Source organism: Mirounga angustirostris, unplaced genomic scaffold (genome assembly GCF_029215605.1).
Source record: "Mirounga angustirostris isolate CCGP_5_RB_7025 unplaced genomic scaffold, mMirAng1.0.hap1 SCAF_5, whole genome shotgun sequence".
Classification (NCBI taxonomy): Eukaryota; Metazoa; Chordata; class Mammalia; order Carnivora; family Phocidae; genus Mirounga; species Mirounga angustirostris.
In genome coordinates, this window is record NW_026991713.1 from 149,220,174 (window position 1) to 149,243,587 (window position 23,414).

At 51.3% G+C, this 23,414-nt stretch overlaps 1 protein-coding gene across 2 annotated transcripts in view; it reads left to right on the forward strand.

Moving 5' to 3' along the window:
- SNX29 (sorting nexin 29) overlaps positions 1–23,414 on the forward strand; it is a 517,029-nt gene that overhangs the window by 77,488 nt on the left and 416,127 nt on the right. For both annotated transcript variants that reach the window (XM_045874993.3, XM_045874995.3), the window contains exons 10-11: positions 5,975–6,050; positions 7,048–7,130. In XM_045874993.3, coding sequence (XP_045730949.2) covers positions 5,975–6,050; positions 7,048–7,130 — 159 coding nt within the window. The remainder of the gene's footprint in view (positions 1–5,974; positions 6,051–7,047; positions 7,131–23,414) is intronic.

Below are 23,414 nucleotides of genomic sequence, written 5' to 3' on the forward strand. Positions count from 1 at the left end.
AGCCCCGACATCGGTTTGTTTTCCTTACTAGTGATTTTTTGGGACCTGGGCACGTACAAGCTGACCACAAGTGGTGACCATTAATTTTGCCTCTTAGGGAGGAACGTTACAGAACTCATAGCTCTAAAGGCCCCCGCACCCTTTGCCGCCAAGTGCTGAGGGCTCAGAGAGCAGCTTGCTCAGAATCTGCCTGTGGAGTGGTGAGCGTTCCCGACTCCTTCCATTTGGTTGAGTGTGCTCTCGTGTTACTGTTTTCTTGAGCTAGAGCAGGTCACGGGGAGTGGTGGGAGAGGGGGAGGGGACGTGGATGAGCTCCGTGGGTGAGTGGCACAGTGCAGCGCTGGGTAGCCGTCACCCCAGTCCCCCCCAACCCAGCCCCTACACAGGCACCTTCTCCCCCTCCCAGGGCCAGGTTTAAGAAACCATAACGGTTTCTGGACTGCTCAGGAAGCTGTTGACAGTCTGAACCGGATGGCAGACTGTCTTTTTGGTCACGGGGGCGGACAGAAACCCGCTCAAAGGAGCTGGAGCTCAGGGGCAGGTGGGCGGCTGACTGGCAGCTGTCTCGGGGGGGGGTCAGGTAGCCCCGCCCCAGGAGCCGCAGGAGCTGAGTAGGCCGGGTCACCTCTCCCAGCGGGAGTGTTCCCGGCAGAGACCGGGGCTCCTGAGCGTGTGGGGCGAAATGACTCAGTCTTCCAGGCGGGTCTCCTCTCTGGAAGGTGCGGCTGATGCATGGTAATGGCAGCCCTCGGAGTGAGCCCAGGCCTGGAAGGTGGCCCATCTGGACGAACGCATCCTCTCTCGACCACAGCCTGTGAGGAAGGGCTGGCCACTGTTACCCCACCTTCCTCTCAGACTTGTGGTGAAGGCTCCCCAAGGTGCTGTGGGGCAGGGTGCCAGGCAGCGGCTCAGGCCCCGTGAAGCCTGCTCTCAGCACTGCGGCGGTGGCGGGGCACCTGCTGTGGGGTGTCCGGGGACCGGGAGCCGCTGGTCGGAATGGAGGGCGCTCCTGGGTCTCCCCAATTCTGCGCCCCACACCTCCTTATGGGGTCTGCCCCGTCTCCTCTTTTCCTTTGAGAGGCTTTGCTCTCTCTCGCCACCTTGCCCCCTACCCGTTTGGCCTCAGCCGCGCGGCCTCCCATACTGGCCAGCACTTCTTCCTGGGTCTCCACTGAAGTCCCGGGCCGGGCTGGTGGGCTGGGCTGGTGTCTGCAAGCCAGGCCGACACCAGCCGCTGCATTCCCTCAGGTGACCATGCGGGGCCCCGATGGCCAGTGGGGGGTTTGGTTATCTTGCCATGGCCCGTTCAGGGGCAGTGCATGCACACATGGACAGGGTGCCTGAGAAGGGGGGGCTTGCAGAGAGCAGGCGGTCCTGGCCCCCCTCTGGGACCACGTGACTTCCACCTGGCGACCTTGTCTCCCTCCCCACCGAGGGGACCAGCGGTCGTTGGGCTGTCAGGTGCCTGCACTTGTCACTCTGTTTTGTTTCCAGTGGCTCCTTCCTTTCTTAGCTGGGCTCCTCTCAACCGTCAGACCCTGGGGGTCGAGGGCCGGCTGCTCCTGGGGCGCTGCTCTCTGCCGTTTTGTTGGGTCTGGTCTTAGAGAACTCAGCGCTCTTCCTCCCTCTGTGGGCTTTCCTTCCGTGTCTTCAGGGAGAGTAGCTTCTGGCCGGCCTCCAGCATCCTCACAGGAGGGCGTCCTCCTGGCAGCTTTCCCGTGGTCCCACCTCTGCCTCTCAGCTTTCCAGACCCAGAGGCTTCATCTTGTCGCTCTCGTGGGACCCTGAGCTCCAGCTGATCTTGATTATCCTCATCAGAGATGCTGTGTCTGCCAACTTTTTAATGTACTATAGTAACAAAGCCGCCAGGAGTCCTGGAAGCTTGTGACAGCCTCAGGGGCAAAGTCGCTGTGGGTAGGAGTTGCATAGGAAGACGAATTATGCTCGGGCTGCAGAAGATACTGGAATCAGAACTGGGGGAGTCGGCTACCTGATTGGAATGCCAGGTTGCTTCGAGTCCCTCCTGGCCTGATCCCCATTTCCTTGGGAGGCCTTTCCCTGGGCAGCTGTGGGCGCACACTGTCAGCTGTCTCTCTCAGACTGCTTTTCTTTTGCTCATCTCTGACTGGTGTCCCTTCCGATCGATACCCTCCCACTTGATCAAGGTTAACAGATTATTCCCTCTCATTCTCGCCGGGGAGCCAGTTTGGTCTGTAATGGCAGCTTTGCACACAGAGGGCTCTACCCTTAGGAGACCTTCCCCATCATCTTTGAAAGTGTTGGTGCCTCTAGCGTCCCTGCCCTGGGGGGCATTTAGCAGAAGAGGGAGGGAGGCACTTGGTGGAGAAGGATGAATGTTTTTGGTAGCTAAATTGGGGGAGGGAGAAAGTGGCAGAGAAGGGGACTCTCAACACAGAAGTATTGTCCTTCTGATTCTTGGATGAGGTGGATTGGGGGGCCCGGCTTTGGAGCTGCATTTCTGGGGTTAGAGGCTCAGAGAAGGAAGACACTGGCCAGGGTCACACGAGACCCGGGTGGAGGATTAGCTACAGTTAACTCCTCTGAGCATGTCTACTACCTGCAAACAGCAAAGCACGTTTACTGACATCTCTTCGAAGCTGCAAGAGAGAGAGAGCCCCGAAAGTTTCTTTGCACTGCGATACTCAGTGGAGGTGACAAAACACCCACTTCTACCCACTGCACACGTGAAAACGTTATTGCTCCTCTTCTCACTGAGGGTCCTGGCTTTAGTGTTGGGTTTGAGCAAATTCAGAGTCAGTTTCTGAGGGCTTGTTTGTTCATTTGAAGCCTTGGGTCCTCGCACTTTCATTTCCTCGTCAGGTGTAATGTTCTTCCACCTCTTGTCCTACCGTTGGGTCTTCAGGGTTGCTCGGTGAGGTTGTGGAGGCTCTGTTGTACCATCGCTCCCGTCTGAGATGGTTGATCTGGGAGCGTGGCTCCCAGAGGGCAGCGTTACTGTTTGGAATGTCAGGATACTGTGGTGCCCACCCAGCCTGCGTGGTGTGTGGTCTCCACCCCACTCATGTGGGTCGTGTGCCACGCAGGGCTCATGGATTTCTTTACACAGCCAGTGGGTGGTTGTGCTCTGCGCCAGACCGTGCTAGGCTCTGGGAGGATCCAGAGGTAAACACTCACCCCCTCCCCCCTCCACCGCCCAGACTTTTGCAGGCAAGGAGGGGACAAGGGACATCAACATCTCTCCCTGCTTCTACCCCTGCCCCCACCCTGGCCATTCTCCTTATAGCAACTGGAGTGATTTCTTAGAACATAAATCAAATTGCATCATTCCCTTGCTCCAAACTCTCCCAGCGCCCTGAGGATAAAATCCAGAATCCTCACTGTGGCCCCCCAGACCCACGCTCAGTGCGCAGCATGATCTCCTCCCATTTTTCTGTAGCTCGACGCCCCTAGCCACACCAGCCTGTGTCCACTTCCAGTCTCTCTCCTCCTGCCCCCTGTGCACATCCTTTAGGAGGCAGCCCGAGTGGTGCTGGCTCATAAAGGGCTCCTCTGCCCCTTCCCCCCAGTGGGCCGGCCTCACATTCACACTGCCAGAAACCTCCTGTGTCCCCAGTGCCCTGACCTGAGCTTGTAACCTGATAATTCCTGTCCCCCTGCTAGTCTTTGAGGTCTGTGAGGGCAGGCCCGTGTCTACCTGGTTCCAGTGTGACCCTGACCCTGGCCAGAGCCAGTCCACGGTGCGGGGGCAGGGCTCAAGAGTCATTTGCTGAGTGGGTGAGCGGTGGGTGGACCAAGTGCATGGGGATGGGGCATGCCGAAGGGAGTGGACACCTGGCAGTTGGAAAAATGCTGTCCAGGTGGGGACACAGTATAGACAGAGGAATAGGGCAGGCAGTCCAAGGACCCATAGAGGGAGAGGCACGTAGCTCAGATCAGCTGTGTGAGAGACCGTGAAGTGGGGAAGGGCTCTGCTCTGCCCCTGGGCACAGTGAGGTTCAGATCCTCACACGTCAGCTTGCGATCTTGGACGGGTCACTGAAATCCTTCAGGGCTGTCTCCACATCTGGTAAAATTAAGATAATAGTAGCGTGTGCCTCAGAGGGCACCTCGAGGGTGAGTGACCCCGTGAGTGCTCACTCTGTGGCCCCAGCGCGTCAGGCCCACTGCGGTGTCCTGGCTCGCGGGGGTGTGTGATGGTGGGACATCACTGGGGCCGAGTAGGCCTGGGATCTGGAATGCTGGTGGGTGACCATGGCCTTTCCTCCAGCTGTGGATTTCTGCTGTGCATGTTGGAGTCCCCGTTTTCGCTTCAGGGAGAGGAATCCAATAGCTGTGAGTTGGATTAACAAGGGTGAGACAGAACTGCGGGGATCCCCTGCGGGAGACCCCTAGAAGGTATGGAGCCTCACCACTAGGGTGGCAGTGGACACGACCGTGGACAAGGAGTGGCCGATAATGAAGTGGAACCGGCCGGTCTGGGGGACCCGGAGGGAGGTGGCGGTCCCGTGGACGGGGTGACAGAAGGGAGTGCTTTGCTCGGTTGTGATCAGGTGGTGGGCCCTGCAGGGTGTCCCAGTGGAGCTTTCAGGCAGGCGGCGAACCCCGTGGACGAGGATGCAGGATTGAGGTCCCAGCCAGAGGTGGGGCCAGGACCTTGTTGGGTTTGCCGAGGGGGACAGGGGCGTCTGAGCCGCCATGCAAGAGATACCTTCACAAAGGAATCAGAGAAAAGACGATGGGGTGGTGTGTGCGTGCGTGCGTGTGCGTGCGTGTGCGTGCGTGTGATGATGGTGGGGGCTGTGGTAGGCGGGCTGGGTTGTAGAGCAAGTTGTGCTTAGCACGCAGTGACTGTTCCCGCTGAAGCACGTGTGTTAAACCGTGAGTTCAGTCATGCGGTCGGTATTACAAAAATGTCGCAGGGCAGGCACTAGTGTTACCCATTCATAGTTGAGGAAGCCGAGTCACAAAGAGGCTAGGCAGCTTCGCGCTCAATTAATGTTGGAGGCAGGGCCTGCACTCGGAAACTAACCACAACACTTGGGAGGGAGGCAGGGGAGGCCGAGGGGGAAGACACTTGCTGTTTCCCTTTCGAACTTCTTAAAAAAAAAAGGGGGGGGGGCGAGTGGAATAGCTTGGTGGGGACAGCAGTATTGAAAAACAGTGAAAAAAAGAGAAAATTCTCTTTAGGATTCCCTGAGTACAGCCCCTTAAGAGCTGGGGAATCTCAAGCAGGAGGAAACTCAGGCGAAAACAGGAGGGATGGCAGGGAGGCAGCCGCGGAGCTGAGGGCCCCAGAGATGCATCCCCCATCCGGGCCTGGTTCTGCAGTCAGCCTTGAGAAGCCGGGAGTGTCTCCAAAGGGCACGTGTTACCCTGGCTGATACCGGCCTTCGTGGCACCGTCCAGCCCAAGGGTGGTCGCGCTCTTTTCTGGAAAGAGACCTGAACGGCAGCTAGTACATTTATGAAAATCCTTAGTGCCTCTAGAGATTATCTGTGGTCTCCCTTCTTTTGAATGCCTTTCCCACACACAGCCCGCGCGCGGGGAGGCGGCTTTCTAGAAAGCGGTAGGGCACTTGGTTTTGATGCAGACAGACGTTATCGACGATGAGACTATGCTGCCCCCTTGTGTCTGTCCTAAGCCACTACAGCGAGAGGGGTTTTGTCTATCAGAAAGCTGATTATTATTCCCTGATCCTAAGGCTGGCCTAATACGGACTTCATGCACAATTCCAGGTGGCTCAAGGTCAAAAAGGTTAAGTAGGAGGATGGGACCTCCTATCAGTGACTGATGCCAAATCTGAGATGATGGCCAAAAAAATGAAACAAGTAGCAGATTAAAATCTATTGTGCAGGTGAGGAAACACTTGTAAGCCGACTGATGTAGCAGATGAGCAGATGAGCCCGCGTCTGCGCTGTGTCCTTGCCTCATGGAGAACATGAAATGAAAACAGACAGCTGACTTTCTTTCTGCGACTGCTCTCTATGCACAGATGCCCCCCTTGGAAGCCTGGAGAACGGGACAGGACCAGAGGACCACGTTCTCCCGGAGCCCGGCCCCCGGTACAGGTTAGTATTCCAGAGCCAAATTGCCTTTGGGATTGAGTTGTCCTGGTCACAACTGTGCATTTTATTCTCTTTTAAAGATGGGGTGCACCTGCCGGGATTCAAGGTCAAGGCCTTATTTCACATTTATGTTCCGGTTTAGCTTACATCATGGAATGTGAAGTTGCCAAGGGTGTGAGAGACGGTGTTTGGCAAACTTCATTTGCAAACCACCTTTACTTTTATGGTTTGGGGGCCATACCTGGGTGCCTCCTCTCCCATTATGCTTGATTTTAGCATTTGATCACAGTAATGCAAGACTTGAATATTATATAATATCTGAACCACTTAGCTCTCATATATTTGAGAAGTGCTTAGTCTGTTATATGGTCGTAAGTGCCATATCGGTTTTCTGCTTTTCAAATAAAAGTCTCTCAAAGGGAAACTGAGTTGCTCAAAGTCACTGGATGTTGGGTGGCAGAGCTCAGATAGACACTGAAGTCTCCCCAGTACCACCAGGATCCTCGTTACTCTTCCAGTTGTTTTTCTCTCTTCGTGCTTTTAATTTGGTCCAAACTTCAGTGAGTAGGGATAGACCCCATCTGCATTTTCAGCCTTAGGTCTAGGGTGGGCGTCACTGATGACCCCGAGCATACTTGATGTTACGGATAGGGCCCTGCTCTCTGACACTGACCGTGCCTATAGGTTCCTACACAGTTCGTACACTGTCAGGGAGGACTGGGGTCACCAGGTCCCTCCAGGACGCAGAGTCCTTTTTGCTGTTTATTTTAGACAAATACTGAGTATGGATTTTTGGGGACACACATAGACTTCGGCAAGAAGGCAAACTTGCAAGTAGGGAATCTGCACATGATGAGGGTTGCCTGTGATTTCGAAGGGCTGCCTCCTGGGCTTCTAGCAGGTGCACCTGAGTACACTTAGCACCTGCTTGGTTTTTGAATAGTGAGGTTGTGTATTTTGAGTGGCCGATTGTAACTTTCTTCTGTCTGCCTTCTCCCAGTGTGGAAGCCAGTCCTCCTGGCCAGGGAAGCCCTCTGAGCAGCCTGTTACCTTCTGCCTCCGTGCCAGAGTCGATGACAATTAGTAAGTACTTTCTGAATGTCCTCCGCCCATACTGGTGACCCTCGGGCCTGCACATCAGTGGAGTGTCTTTGGACTTGGTCCTATGTGACTGCGGACTTCACAGAATGCGGGGTAAAGTCAGGTGTGTGTGTACCTGGTCATGGAATTGAAGTGTGGTGTGCGCTTCTAAGCTTCCTGAGCTGCAGTTAATGCGTGATGCTTGGGTGTGTGCACACTGTAAAGGACATGCTTCAGAGATGGAGCAGCACTGAGCTAGAGGGAAACTTCTGTTGTTCCAGGTTTGGGGGTTTGCCTCCTGGAAGGTCGTCAGCTACAGAGGAACTGTGCTAGTTGGATTTCCTTTGTAGCTCTGGAGGGATCATTTTTGTGTGGAAGGAAGAGTGTATCTCTCAAAGAATAATGAAGGTTCATAAAGATCAGGTTCAAATGGTTTCTAACCTTATTACTGAGAAAAAGTATTAGAGATATAACAAGATTAGGTTCATGGGGCTTTATATGATAAAGAATAAACCAACTGTAGCTCTCTTTCCAGAGGTAGACAGGCTGGGGCTGGTATGTGGCTCCATGTTTATCAGAGACTGAGACTCCTTCCATCTTGCCTCGTGGTCCAAAATGGCTGTTTTAGCTCCAGCCATCCCATTCTTATCCCAGGTAGCAAGAAGGAGGAGGGAGCAAAGGAGAGACTTCCTCCATTTCCATAGGTAGGATTCAGGATCTGAACGTGCATAGGGAAAGAAATTACTACTTTTTTCTCTAGCCTCTTCCTGAAATTTACATTTCTTTCAATTATGAAAGTAGCAACAAACTGTAGAAACCATAGCAGTGTTAGCAAAATGGGTGACTTTGTCCCTGGTGGAAGTCACAGGCGCCTGAAATGAACAACATCTCAGAATGTTGTTTGTGCTGGAAAATAGTTTTTAATGCAATAATAAGGAATTGTACATATTCCGATGTCACTTTTATTTTTTTACATTTTGAGGGTTCTTTTTCAACATAATCCGTTTCCTTTGTAGTCTTGTGTGTCTTATGTATTTTAAACTCTTTTTCTGAAAAGAGGCCCATGGGCTTCACCGGCCTGCAGAGTGGGTCTGTGGTACAGAACAGGTGACCCCCTCCCCCAGTCATGAGGCCCCGTCCTAGAAGGCGCACATGGTATCCCATCGATGTGGCCAGCATCAGTCCCATGGCCTCCCTTGGCTGCTAGGGAGCCGAGCCCCCCCAAGAGCGGAGTTTGGGAGCCAACTGGCATTCTTTGAGTTGGGAATGAAGAAGGAAGTGAGCGGACTCTGTAGGGTGGGCGCAGTGGGAACGACCAGTCTGTCTCCGTGTAGTGGAAGCGTGCAGTTCATCACGGCGCTCCTCAGGCTGGAGTTCAGCCGAGCGGATATCTGTGCGTCTATACGCATGGGGCACCCGGGCTAGGAGAACACTGAAGTCACTGGCTTCCAAAGTTCCGTTATTTATTTACCGCTGTACTAGTGCTTACCCTGTAATGTGTGTGTATATTTTTAAAGGGTACACCTAAGAAAACCTGAATGCCTTTACTGAAAAAGGGAACTTCGCCTGCGTACAGTGAGTGGGGAGCCTCTGTTAGTTGACGGAAATGGCAGGTAACTGAAAATAAAGACGCTGGAGAGGAACCAGTATTGAGTCCGCCTGGGTGTCCCTGCCTGGCCCAGCTTCTGTCTGAGACCCCCTCCCATTGTTGTAAGGAGAGGCGACTAAGCAGCAGCACGAGGGGCTTGGGGATATGCTAGTGCGAAACCCAGATCTTTTTCCTGGAAGAAACCAGAGGGACTGAGAAGGGACAGAAGCCCCTGGTCTGAGTCCCTGCTCCTTCACGCCTCGTCTTTCTCCTCTGCAGTGTCTCTCTCTGAGTGGGTTCCACCTCGTGTAGAGGGCTGAGACTTTATTCTGGCTCTGAGGTGTGTCTGCCTTACTTTGTGTGTCTTGTAAAGAACAGCCCCCGGAGACTGCGGGCTTGAGCACCAGGCCTCGCCGCTTGTCCGGGTGCAGACACCTCGTGCACCCCAGTGGGTATGCCGTGGTGCGCTTCCAGGCGGGCTTCCTGCTCCTGGGGGTCAGGCCTCTCCCTCCCTGCTGAGCGCGGTCCGCTTTGTCGGCGGCTCTGTGGCTCTGCCCGCGGAAGCAGCTGGCCCTGCTTGGGCGTCGGCACTACGGTCGTCCGTTGTCGTGCTGCTGGCCAAGATGTCGGCTGTTTGTCTTGTCTTTACTCATACGATCTTCCAGAAATGTCAGTCCACTTTTATTATTTGGTATCTTTGGCAAGTAGGGACCTACCCAGAGTTTATGACTTGAATCTCGAGATGTGTCACCACACCCACGTCTTGACCCTTGCTTGATACTTCGTATCGATGGACTTTGTGGGGGGTGGTGGTGTGCTTCCTGGGGCAGGGGGCGGTGGCGATTTCAGCGAGCCTTCTGGACACAGCACTGTGTCACCTGTGTGTGTTCCCTATGAGAGAGCTGGATTCTTAGAAATTTTGGGTGGAAGGTGTTTTGATGTGTGTCCCCCTCATCCTGTCTCTGCCCCTGTGACATCCCAGAGAAATAAGAAGAGCGAGCCTGTCTGGGGGTCCAGGGTGCCAGCTGGGGTGGCTCTGACAAGGCACCACAGGCCGGGCGGCCGGAGCAACAGTCTCTCGTAGTTCCGGAGGCTGGAGGTCCAGGTGACCTCAGTGTTGGTTCCTGGCGAGATGGCTGTCCTTGGCTTGCAGATGGCCTTTTCTGTCTGCCTCTGCATTCCTGGTGTCTCTTCCTCTGCTTGTGAGGACCCCAGCCCTTCCAAATTAGGGCCCCACCCTTAGGACCTCATTTAACCTTAATTATCTCCTTAAAGGTCCTACCTCCAAATACAGTCCCATTGAAGTTTAGAGCTTCACATGTGAATTTTGGCTGGGGAGGGGGGAATTCATTCAGTCTTGGGGTGTCCCAAGAACGGTGCCCAAAGAGCTGTCCAACTCCAGATTGAGAATTCCATCCCAGCACGTGAAGCACATGGGCTTTGACCTGGGAGATGCTTGACTCTCAAAAACCCCGTGGAGCCTGGCAGAGGAGCCCCAACTCTTCTCTGTGACGCAGGGAACCTTCCCTTGCACCCTGCCAGGTGCCTTCCCTGGCTCCATTTCATCATGGGTACAGGGGGCCGCCTCGGCGCTCATCCTCGGTGCTTGGCCATGACCGACAAGTCCTCTGCCAAGCAGCCTTCCCCTCCTGGGTGCCTCTGAAGTGGCACAGGCTATTGTCCTGGCTCTTTTGGGTGTCTATTCTTGTTGTCACGAAGTGCCCACAAGAGGACGGCGTGGCCCGGCTCACATTCCTGCTCTTTCTACGAGGCCCTCTGGTACTTAAGAACACACAAAGCCTGTTCGGAAGAATTAGTCACTTAGCGAGTAGTAAAGACAGTTTGGAGCCCAGTTTGGAGCTCCGGGCACTTGCCATTTGGGCGGGTGAGTGTGTGTCTGTGTTCGGGGTGTGCAGGGCCGTCTGGGGCCGGGGGGACTGCAGCCCGCCTGTGCTGTCCCGGCCTGGAGGGCATGCCCTGAAGCCGGCCGCCCGGTTCCCCAGGCTTCCCCGGGGTTCTCCAGCCTCTCAGGGCCTGTTTCCGTACCCAAACACCGGGATGCCCCGAGCACCCATCATTTGCTGAGAAGAGTATCTGCGTCAGAGCTGAGCGTCCGGAAATAGTGCCTATTACCAACCTGCTAATATTTGCATTCTGCTTTCTCAGCATTATTTGCTAGCATTTTCCCCCTCTTCATCTCCCCGGTCATCCTGCTGAATGACTGTGTAATACTCCAGTTTACTAGATGATTTTGGGGCAAGGGGGTGCACCAGCCACATTTGTTTGTTTTTGCTGAGTCTCTTCACTCAGTGTAAGGAAAAAGGAGAATCAGCGCCAGGCTTGGAGTACATTATTTTTTTTCTGCTCTGTGTTCCTTTGTGGTAAATTCTGTGGGGTGCAGGGTGAGCGGGCCAGAGGTGAGTCCCGTATTCATGGGCTTATTCTCAGTAGCCGTCTCGTCTTCAGAGTGACCGTGTTGCCAGTAGGATGACACCTGCTTCTTTCCTTACCCTTCACTGACCATAGTCGCCAACATTTTATTTTTTAAAATTTTTAAAAGATTTTATTTATTTGAGAGCGTGCGTGCACGAGATGAGGGAGGGGCAGAGGGAGGAGCAGACTCCCCTCTGAGCAGGGAGGCCGATGCAGGGCTCGATCCCAGGACCCTGAGATCATGACCTGAGCCGAAGGCAGACGCTTAACCACTGAGCCACCCAGGTGTCCAGTTGCTAACATTGTAATGCATTTGCTACTTTAAGAGCTGGAAAAATGGCACTCAGAGGCTGGGTGGCTGTACACTCCCTGGAGGGACACCCCCTCTCCAGGCCTTTGTTTAACATTTGTAACCCCTCCCCTCTGCGTGTGCTGCTTGTATCCTTTGTTTTGGGGTCTCCCGCCCTCCCGTTGGCTGCTCTGCCTGATGTGGAGACCAGATGGGGATGGGGCACAGAGCACTATTTGCAGCTCCCGGTGCTGGCTGCGTGGCTTGGGGACGGGCCAAGAGGACAGGCTGACAGGACCCCCAGCCCTGTGCTAACCTTGGCCGGTATGTCAGGCAGCAAAGAAGCCAAGAGCCTGCCCCGAGGAGTTCCCAGGCCCGAGGGGAGGACAGACAGTGGCGACATGAATGGACACATGAACTTCGTTCACTTGCACATTGCAAGGGCTAGGAAGGTGGGGCATAGAGGGGGCTGTGTCGGGGTGTTATTAAGAGAGGTCGGTCTCCGGCGGCGGCAGAGCTGAGGGTGAGGGGTGAAGGGACTGTGTAGTGTGGGCGGTGGGCAGTGCCGGTGGAAGGGTGGCTGGGCAGGGGGGAAAGCCGAGCCGGAGGATGCTGGAGAGGGCCGTCCGTTGGATTGAGTCCCACGAGCAGTGGGAAGCCGGGGGAGGGTCTTAAGTTGGAGTGCTGGAGCCGTTGCCACTTGCTCTTGCATATGGCAGGTCGTGCAGCTTGTCTGCTACCTCAAGTGTCCTCAGGAGCATGCCCTCCAGTCCTTCCTGTAAGTCCCCGGCGGCCCTTGCTTGCTCGGTGGTTCCTGAAGGCCTCCCCTGTGCCTCACAGGCTGGGGACTCCTGAGTTGACGTGGGTGTCCCCACTCCTTCAATTGTCAGCAGTCCCCCGGCGGTGCCCTCACACCCATAATGCAGGGGTGTGCTGAGTGCTGCAGGAGAGCAGGGGGAAGACCGTTCTGTGGGCGGTGACCTGGTGCCACCATCCTGGGGTCTGGCCCTGGCTCCAGGGCTTGCTGGCTAGGTTTCCCTTTCTCTTTCTTTTTTCTGCTCCCAGACTCTCTGGGCCCCTTTTCCTCACGTGTAAAGTGAAGACGCTTACTTCTGGAGACCTTCTGGGGGCGGTCAGTTTGGAGCCCATTGAGTAGCCCCAAGGGTTCAAGCCCTAAACCCCAATTAGAGCCCAAACCCCTAGGACTGTGGACCCCGGTCCCTGACATTTCCATCCTGGTTCTTGGCCAGCCCATCATCAGGTAGCAGATCCACTCACGAGTTCAGACCTGTCTCTGGGGCAATTCCAGTTTCCTTCAAGGAGTGCCTGGAAGAGATTAATAATACGCTTATCTCCTCCATTGTGTTGCCTCTTGTGACCCAAGTGTGTATTCGTGTTGTCGCTCAATTGTCACAGCATCCCTGCAACGTGGGTGTGTTGGCCTTGTCGTCCAGTTGGAGGAAATAGGCCGAGGGAGGCTGCGGAAGGTCCGCGGGCCAGGATGTGGTGGAGCTGCGGTTTCCTTCCTCTCTCCCTCCTTGCTGTTTCTGGAAGCCCCCGGCTTCTGGAATGATCTGCCCTCAGAGGGAAGTATTCAGGTCTGCGGAGATGTCCCTCCTTGAAGAGGCTTCCCTCCCCTGACCACACATCCAAAAGAGCTTGCCTGCGCCACCCGCTCTGTTCCTCCAGGTTTTCAAAACGTTCCTGACCTGAATATACTGTCCGTTTTCCATGTCCCCACTGGGATGTGAGCTCCTTGAAGATGGGTGCTTTGCCTGCTCATTCATTGCCTGCATCCCAGTGCCTAAAATCCTGCCTGCCATGGCGTTGTGGCTCAAGAAACCTCAGTTGAGGAGGTGAAGGAACGAACCGATGTTGATTCGAGTTCTAATAAGCCTGAAAACTTTTATTTTTTTTAAAGGTTTTGTTTATTTGTGTGAGAGAGAGTGAGCACGTGTGAGCACAAGCAGGGGGAGCAGCAGGCAGAGGGAGAAGCAGGCTCCCCGCCGAGCAGGGCCCGATGCGGGGCTCGATCCCAGGACCCTGGGATCATGACCCGAGCCGAAGGCAGACGCTTAACGAACTGAGCCACCCAGGTGCCCCTGCAGAACACTTTTAAGAGTTTTCAGGCTTGGGATGCCTGGGTGGCTCAGTCGGTTAAGCGTCTGCCTTCAGCTCGGGTCATGATCCCAGGGTCCTGGGATCGAGCCCCGCATCGGGCCCTGCTCGGCGGGGAGCCTGCTTCTCCCTCTCCCACTCCCCCTGTTTGTGTTCCCTTTCTCTCTCTGTCAAATAAATAAAATCTTAAAAAAAAAAAAAAAAAGTGTTCTGCAGGAATGACCCGAAAGCCAGTCCCCCGGTCACCGCTGTATCTCTGGCTTGGTCTGCACTGTGTTCCCTGCCCAGGGCTCTGAGTTCCGCATGGGGGCAGGGGAGTGAGAGATCTTCCACCTGCCCCTCACCAGGGAGGCACGCCGGTGCTAGCAGAAGGAGCACTAGCTTGGGAATCAGCAAAACCTGGTGCTGATACCAGCTCTGATGGCAGTGGGTCCCTCAGTCGCTCTGTGCCTCAGTTTCCCCAACTGTAAAGTGGAGGAGGCTGCACTCCAGGATTCCTGGCACCTCTGACCATCTGTTCTGGGAAAGGGGTCAGGATCCCTACATTCTCCTTGGCGACCGTGAAAGAGCCAAGTTGTCGCAGTCTGGAGGTTTCTCGTGTCTCGCCTGGTCAGGCTCGTTGCTCTGCTGTCACAGGCAGGCCTCTTCCTTCTCTACGTGCTGACGGTCTGCTCTGTGAACGTGTTACTGTTGAGCTGACTTTGAGTGACCTTTGGCTCGGGAAGCTAGTAAGCATAAACCTACTGATGCTGACATTTGGCCCGTAACTTTTCCTACTCCAGGCCAGGTGTTGGCTGATGCAGGAGGCATGGTGGTTTGGAGAGAGGCAGGGTGGGATTTGTATGAGTGCCTGGACGCCTGTGGACTGCTTGGAAGAGATGCTGTCTTACAGAGTTGGGAAAGGTGAATTAAGCTCTGTGAAAGGCAAATGCCACCTTTGGGTTTTAATTCTGAGTGGGCAGCAGCTCTTATCTACACGGTCACTGCCAAGTTTCTCTCACCGGAGCTGCTAGAAGATTAGACGTATAAATCCTTTACACATCCTTTATTTTTATAGTATTCTGGTGTGGGTGGTCGCAGGTGAATTGAGTTGAGAAGGCCGCCTTTTGGGGTGGAAAGAACACTGGGGTCAGGCAGACCGTAGTGCTGCTATTCAAGAGCTCTGTGACCTTGGGCAAATGCTTTACCTTCTCTGAACTCGGTTTCCCAGTCCCCGAGAGGAAATGAAGTATTCCCTGCTTACAGGATTCTCGACGAGGTATCTGCGGTGTCTAGCGTGGAGCCTAGAGCATCTTGTGTCTGGTGCTTCACTGGGAGCCCGCAGCGAGTTTCAGAGACTGCAGAAGCCCTTGCGATCGTGTGCAAAATTCTATTTGTGTGTTTGTGCTCATACGTGGATTTTCCCGGGGGAGAATTCCTTTGCTTTTTCCAGACCTTGGAAAAGTAAGGACCACGTAGGTGCTCAGTTTGCCATAATTGCACGTAGTGTCCGCAGCCCCCCTAGTAAGTGTGGTGTTGTTTATCCTTACTGTGGCTCTTCTGTTCTGATCTTCCTGTCGGGTAGGCTCGCTATCTTCTTACCCACATCCCTCCACAGATGAGCACTGGGAGCTTGGGCAAGTTATGTGGCCTGTCTGTGCCTTAGTATTCTCATCTGTAAAATGGGGCGAATAATAGTACTCATCTAAAAGGGTTGTGAGAATGAAATGATTTAATACATGAAAAACACTGAAGACACTTTATGTAAATCATACGTCGGTAAGAAGATTTGGAAAAACATATTCTGGAGAGCGCCTGGCATATTGTACGTGCTATTATTATTACCATTCCTCGAAGATTACATTGCTGGCTAATCATCCCGAAGGCAGTCCCTGGGCCTTCTTGTTGAGCTGCAAATGGATAGACCCGATTTCCTGTTTCACTGACACCCTCCCTGCTGCACAGGCCCCGACAGTTCCCTTTACCTGGCTTTTACTCCTTAATTTTTCCTAGTTTAGAGGAGATCAACGTGTACCCTCTTTCTGTGAGGCTGTAAGAATGGAAATGAGGGTCAGATAGGACGGTGGTTCTCAATGAGGGTTGCTTTCAACCCCTAGAGGACATTGGGCACCATCTGGAGACATTTTGGGGGATCACACTGGTGTGGGGATGCTGCTGGCATCTACTGGGTAGTGGCCGTGGTGCTGCTAACATCCCACTGTGCACAGGACGGCCCCACAGCAGAGAATGATCCCCAGATGTCAGTAGTGCCGAGGGTGAGAAAGTCCACGATAGGAGAGGGAGGCAGTCGGACTGCTTTCCAGGGACCATGTTTTGTTTTAGACCTTTTTCTTTTTTTAACCACTTGCCTCCTGCATGCCTCAGGGAATGAAACTTAAGAGAAGAAGGAACCCGAAATGAACCCCAACGAAATGATCAGTCCCAGAGAGCATTTGTTCTTGGGTGTGTCTTTGGGAGCGGCTTCGTTCCATCACTGTGGTGAAGGTGATTTAGGGGGGCTGTAGGTGCATAAGAATAAGCACCTGTGGAATGCACCCAAGTAAGTGATAGCCGGATCGTCATGATAACTGTAGAGACATTCACATTCAGCACGTGCAGCCCTTTGGGGCTAAACTTACTGAGAATTCCTTCAGTCGATACGTATTGGTATTCATGTCAGCCGTACATTGCCTTCACTCCCTCTGTAAAAAATGAGTTTCTACTCCTGAATTGAATTCTTTGACTATATGATCATCGGGGAGCTGCAAGTTGCAAGCAAGTGGCTCAGCCTTTCTTCCTGCGCAGTGCAGGAAGGGCAGCCCCGCGGCCACCAGGGGGCGCTCCGGCTCTTTCTCTGCCTTGCTCGCCCGCGTTTTCCTCCTGCAGCTGTGGGTTGTTGCTGTCTCAGTTTGGATGTCCAGCACTTGTGCCCTATTTTAACTGTGAGGTGGGGATGGGGACGGCAGCGGGAACAACAGTCTTTTCTAGTTGAAGAGCACTGAGCATGCACAGAACATTGTATCTGCCATGAGTTAACTAGAGTTGTACATTGCCAGTGGCTTTCTGAGGAGGTACAGGTGTCCGGTCCTGTTTTGAAAAAGGAATATAAAGGGCGCCTGGGTGGCTCAGTTGGTTGAGCGACTACCTTCGGCTCAGGTCATGATCCTGGAGTCCCGGGATCGAGTCCCGCATCAGGCTCCCTGCTCGGCAGGGAGTCTGCTTCTCCCTCTGACCCTCCCCACTCTCATGTGCTCTCTCTCATTCTCTCTCTCTCAAATAAATAAATAAAATCTTAAAAAAAAAAAGGAATGTAAGCTAATTAGAAAATATTTCTCCTTTGTCATTGCTTTTCACGAGATGGAATTAATTATCCGTGGAGTTTTATTCATCAATGCAGTCCTAATCATTGCCTTTTTTTCGTTTTTTGGGGGGTGGGGGTGGGGGTTGGGTGGGGAGTGATAGGGAGTAGAGAGAGGTAAGCCCAGATAATCAATGTGATTGTTTCCTTTTGATTTCTCCTCACTTTTGATACCGAGCCAGGGCAGAGGGCAAGAAAAACATCCTTGGTTGTCAATAGGCCTTGCTGAGCGGGTCCTTTTTTGTCCCAGCTATTATTGGAAGGGAGTCTCAGTACTAGTGAGGAGGTCTGGCTCATTGCCTGGCAACACAATTCCAAACATTCTGCAGCTTGAAGGGTGCTGTAGTAATGATTCAGAGGAGGTGGCAAGGCCCCACGGCCGGCTGATTGCTTGGCCCGGGTTTGGATGATTCGGTTTGAGGAAGGGAGTGGGGGGCCCTTGCCCCTCTTCTCCCTTGCCCCCTTAAGCACAAGGAGTGAATCTAGTTGATAACGGCCAACTTGAGTTGGGCGAGTTTCTTTAAAGGGGAAACTTCTTGCTGAATGTTATCTGCTAGACCTTCAGTCATTGTCTTGGTAGTTAGAATGTTCCAGATGGAATTTAGGCATGCCTCACTTCTCTGTTGATTTGTTTATTCAGTCCACAAACATTTACTGAGCATCTCTCACACGCCGGGCACTGTTCTAGGTGCTAAGGAGTCAAAGGTGAAGGAGATCCAGCTCTGCCACGCTGAAGCTCTGTGCCTCAGTTTCCCCATCATGAAAGTGCAGGTTATAAGAGTACCAGCACCCTGGGTTGTTGTGAGGGGTTAACATAAAGTACTTATGGCAGTGTGTTCAGCATATGTGCATTCTTGTTCTGTGGCCTCTGCCCACGGGAAGTTCAGAATCTCTTCGAAGTAACCACGGTGAGAAAACCCAGAAGCAAAAGAAGAATGGTTGCAGGAGGGAAAGGCAGGCAGTTGGGTCACGTGGGCATGTTGTATTCTTTGTTGCCTATGGGCACCTGCAATGAGTCCCCCTGGAGCGGGCAATCCTAATCAGAGTTTCGGATCGAGGGGCCTCCACCCCAGTGCGGGGTGCTGCGCGCACTGACATACGTGGCTGTTTCTGGGCTGCTTCTAGGGATGGGGCTGCCGTCCAGGCGGCCAGAGGAGGGGAGGGTTGAGGGGCAGGGGCGGGGGGCGGGGTTGAGGCAGCCTTGATGAGGAGGGGAGGGCACGCCAGGGAGAGGGCAGCCGTGTGCAAAGGCTTCTGAGCAAGGAGTCCTCGAGCCCCACCTCCGAGCCCTGCTCAATGCTGCAGGACACCCTGTAGGTCTGGAGGGGCTCTTCCCCCTGGCAGGAGGCCCTTGAGGAAGTGATGGGATGCGGCCCAGTCCTGGGTCCGCTCTTGCCACGTGCACTCACTCTTCACAGCAGTCCTGTAACCCTAGGGTGGCTGTTGGCCCATTTTGCAGAGAGGGGAGGTGACTGGCCCGGCCAGGGGGACTCGCTGCGTGCCCTCCATCCAGGAAGGCTGTGATTGAGGGGGCCCAGCGCATTTCCAGGAGCCTGTCTTTCGGGGCGACCCCCTACTTTCGGCTGGGGTCACTCCCAGGGAGGCTTTCCCTTGACCGTACCCATGGGCTGCCATGAACTGCCGTGAACTCTCTGGGTCTCAGTATCGTGTCTGTGCTCCTGGTCCTTTTGAGCCAAACGTGATTTCCCCCCGCTTTTGGGATTTCCTCCTTCTAGCCTGAGGTCTCTTTTGTTCCTGCCACCCCCTTAACAACGCAGTCTCCTAATTTGCTTACAGACGTTCAGGGGTGGGGGTTCGTTGACCCCTCAGCCAGGAATGGGTTTTGGTCTTGAGCCTCTTAGTGGGCTCTCGGCTGGGCCTGGCAGTGGCTTATGTAACGGTGTGTTGTAGTTCCGAGCTGATTCAGAGCAGGCTCCTTGCTCAGGGGATGAAGCACCAGTCAGACTTGTTCGAGAGAGCAGCTCTGTTCGAACTGTGCCAGCGCAGAGCTGAGGCAGCTCACGTTTGTAGAGCTGCATCAGGGAGGCACTTACCGGGTTTGAATTCGGGGTAGAGGTGGCGGGTCACCGGAGCAGTGGGGGCCCAGGGGACACCCCAGGCCCTGGGGGCTCACGTACTAAAAGGGGGCGAGCACCCACCTGTGAGAGGGTCTGAGGAGTCACGGGGAGGGGTGCTTTTGTTTTGGTTCTGGCTCCACCTCTTGCCCCTCCTCTCCTGGATCTTTTTTTTTTTTTTTTTTACAGACAAATAGACATTTTTAAAATTTTTTTCTTATTTTTATTATATTATGTTAGTCACCATACAATACATCATTAGTTTTTGATGTAGTGATCCACGATCCATTGTTTTCGTATAACACCCAGTGCTCCATGCAGTACGTGCCCTCCTTAATACCCATCACCAGGCTAACCAATCCCCCCTCCCCCCTCCCCTCTAAAACCCTGTTTGTTTCTCAGAGTCCATAGTCTCTCATCGTTCATCTCTCCCTCCAATTCCCCCTCCGCATTTTTCCCCTCCTTCTCCTAATGCCCTCCATGTTATTCCTTATGTTCCACAAATAAGTGAAACCATATGATAATGGACTTTCTCTGCTTGACTTATTTCGCTTAGCATAATCTCCTCCAGTCCCATCCATGTTGATGTAAAAGTTGGGTATTCATCTTTTCTGATGGCTGAGTAATATTCCATTGTATATATGGACCACATCTTCTTTATCCATTCATCTGTTGAAGGGCATCTCGGCTCTTTCCACAGTTTGGCTATTGCGGACATTGCTGATATGAACATTGGGGTGCATATGGCCCTTCTTTTCACCACATCTGTGTCTTTGGGGTAAATACCCAGTAGTGCAATTGCTGGGTCATAGGGTAGCTCTATTTTTAAATTTTTGAGGAACCTCCACACTGTTTTCCAAAGTGGCTGTACCAACTTGCATTCCCACCAACAGTGTAAGAGGGTTCCCCTTTCTCCACAACCTCTCCAACATTTGTTGTTTCTTTCCCTGTCCATTTTGGCCATTCTAACTGGTGTAAGGTGGTATCTCAGTGTGGTTTTGATTTGGATTTCCCTGATGGCTAATGATGATGAACATTTTTTCATGTGTCTGTTAGCCATTTGTATGTCTTCTTCAGAGAAGTGTCTGTTCATCTCTTCTGCCCACTTTTTGACTTGATTATTTGTTTTTTGGTGTTGAGTTTGAGAAGTTCTTTATAGATTTTGGATACCAGCCCTTTATCTGTAGTGTCATTTGCAAATATCTTCTCCCATTCTGTGGGTTGCCTCTTTGTTTTGTTGACTATTTCCTTTGCTGTGCAGAAGCTTTTTATCTTGATGAAGTCCCAAAAGTTCATTTTCGCTTTTGTTTCACTAGCTTTTGGAGATGTATCTTGAAAGAAGTTGCTGTGGCCGATGTCAAAGAGGTTACTGCCTATGTTCTCCTCTAGGATTTTGATGGATTCCTGTCTCACATCGAGGTCTTTCATCCACTTTGAGTTTATCTTTGTGAGTGGTGTTAGAGAATGGTCGAGTTTCATTCTTCTGCATGTGGCTGTCCAATTGTCCCAGCACCATTTATTGAAGAGAGTGTCTTTTTTCCATTGCATGTGTTTTCCTGATTTGTCAAAGATTATTTGACCATAGAGTTGAGGGTCCATATCTGGGTTCTCTATTCTGTTCCATTGGTCTGTATGTCTGTTTTTGTGCCAGTACCATGCTGTCTTGGTGATCACTGCTTTGTAATATAGCTTGAAATCGGGCAACGTGATACCCCCAGCTTTGTTTTTCTTTTTCAACATCTCCTTGGCGATTCGGGGTCTTTTCTGATTCCATACAAATTTTAGGATTGTTTGTTCCAGCACTTTGAAATATGTCATTGGAATTTTGATCGGGATGGCACTGAAGGTATAGATTGCTCTGGGGAGCATAGACATTTTAACAATGTTTATTCTTCCGATCCATGAGCATGGAATATTTTTCCATCTTTTTGTGTCTTCTTCAATTTCTTTCATGAGTGTTTTGTAGTTCCTAGAGTATAGATCCTTTACCTCTTTGGTTAGGTTTATTCTGAGGTATCTTACGGTTTTTGGTGCTATTGTAAATGGAATCGTTTCTTTAATTTCTCTTTCTACAGTTGCGTTGTTAGTGTATAAGAAAGCAACTGATTTCTGTGCATTGATTTTGTATCCTGCCACATTACTGAATTGCTGGATGAGTTCTAGCAATTTGGGGGTGGAGTCTTTTGGGTTTTCCACATAAAGTATCATGTCGTCTGCGAAAAGAGACAGTTTGACTTCTTCTTTGCCAATTTGAATACCTTTTATTTCTTTCTGTTGTCTGATTGCTGTTGCTAGGACTTCTAGTACTATGTTGAACAACAGTGGTGAGAGTGGGCACCCTTGACGTGTTCCTGATCTTAAGGGAAAAGCTCTCAGCTTTTCCCCATTGAGGATGATATTTGCTGTGGGTTTTTCATAGATGGATTTTATGAACTTGAGGAATGTTCCCTCTATCCCTATACTCTGGAGAGTTTTAATCAGGAAAGGATGTTGTATTTTGTCAAATGCTTTTTCTGCATCAATTGAGAGGACCATATGGTTCTTCTCCCTCCTCTTATTAATGTGTTCTATCACATTGATTGATTTGCGAATGCTGAACCACCCTTGCATCATGGGGATAAATCCCACTTGGTCGTCATGGATGATCCTTTTAATGTATTGTTGGATCCTACTAGCTAGGATTTTGTTGAGGATTTTGGAATCCATATTCATCAGGGATATCGGTCTGAAATTCTCCTTTTTGATGGGGTCTTTGCCTGGTTTGGGGATTAAGGTAATGCTGGCCTCATAGAATGAGTTTGGAAGTTTTCCTTTTGTTTCTATTTTTTGAAACAGCTTCAGTAGAATAGGTATTATTTCTTCTTTGAATGTTTGGTAGAATTCCCCAGGGAATCCATCAGGCCCTGGACTCTTGTTTTTTGGGAGGTTTTTGATCACTGTTTCAATCTCGTTACTGGTTATTGGCCTATTCAGGTTGTTAATTTCTTCCTGTTTCAGTCTTGGCGGCTTGTAGGTTTCCAGGAAGGCCTCCATTTCATCCAGATTGCTCAGTTTATTGGCATATAGTTGTTGATAATAATTTCTAATAATTGTTTCTATTTCCTTGGTGTTAGTCGTGATCTCTCCCCTTTTCATTCATAATTTTATTAACTTGGGTCCTTTCTCTTTTCTTTTGGATAAGTCTGGCCAGTGGTTTATCAATCTTATTAATTCTTTCAAAGAACCAACTTCTAGTTTCGTTGATCTGATCTACTGTGTTTCTGGTTTCTAATTCATTGATTTCTGCTCTAATTTTAATTATTTCTCTTCTAATGTGTGGCTTAGGCGTCGTTTGTTGTTTTTCTCTAGTTCTTTAAGGTGTAGAGTTAGTTGGTGAATTCGGGATTTTTCTATTTTTTTGAGTGAGGTTTGAATGGCTATGTATTTCCCCCTTAGGACTGCCTTTGCAGTATCCCATAGGTTTTGGACTGATGTGTTTTCGTTCTCATTGATTTCCATGAATTGTTTAAGTTCTTCTTTGATTTCTTGGTTGACCCAAACATTCTTGAGCAGAGTGGTCTTTAGCTTCCAAGTGTTTGAATTTCTGCCAAATTTTTTCTTGTGATTGAGTTCCAGTTTTAGAGCATTGTGGTCTGAGAATATGCAGGGAATAATCTCAATCTTTTGGTATCGGTTGAGACCTGATTTGTGACCCAGTATATGGTCTATTCTGGAGAAAGTTCCATGTGCGCTCAAGAAGAATGAGTATTCTGTTGTTTTAGGGTGGAATGTTCTGTAAATATCTATGAGGTCCATCTGGTCCAATGTATCATTCAAAGCTCTTGTTTCCTTGTTGATTTTCTGCTTAGATGAACTGTCCATTGCTGAGAGTGGAGTATTGAGGTCTCCTACAATTAACATATTGTTATCAATATGACTCTTTATTTTGGTTAACAGTTGGCTTATGTAGATGGCTGCTCCCATGTTGGGAGCATAGATATTTACAGTTGTTAGATCTTCTTGTTGGATAGACCCTTTAAGAATGATATAGTGTCCTTCTGTGTCTCTTATTACAGACTTTAGTTTAAAATCTAATTTGTCTGATACAAGAATTGCTACTCCAGCTTTCTTTTGAGGTCCGCTGGCATGGAAGATGGATCTCCATCCCTTTACTTTCAGTCTGGATGTATCTTTAGGTTCAAAATGAGTCTCTTGTAGACAGCATATGGATGGGTCCTGTCTTTTTATCCAATCTGCAACCCTGTGCCGTTTTATGGGAGTGTTTAGGCCATTCACGTTGAGAGCGATTATTGAAAGATATGAATTAATTGTCCTCACGTTGCCTGTGAAGACATTGTTTTTATAGATTGTCCCTGTAAATTTCTGTTGTAGATCACTCTTGGGGTCTTTCTCCTTTTATAGAACCCCCCCTTAATATTTCTTGCAGGTCCGGCTTAGTGGTCACATA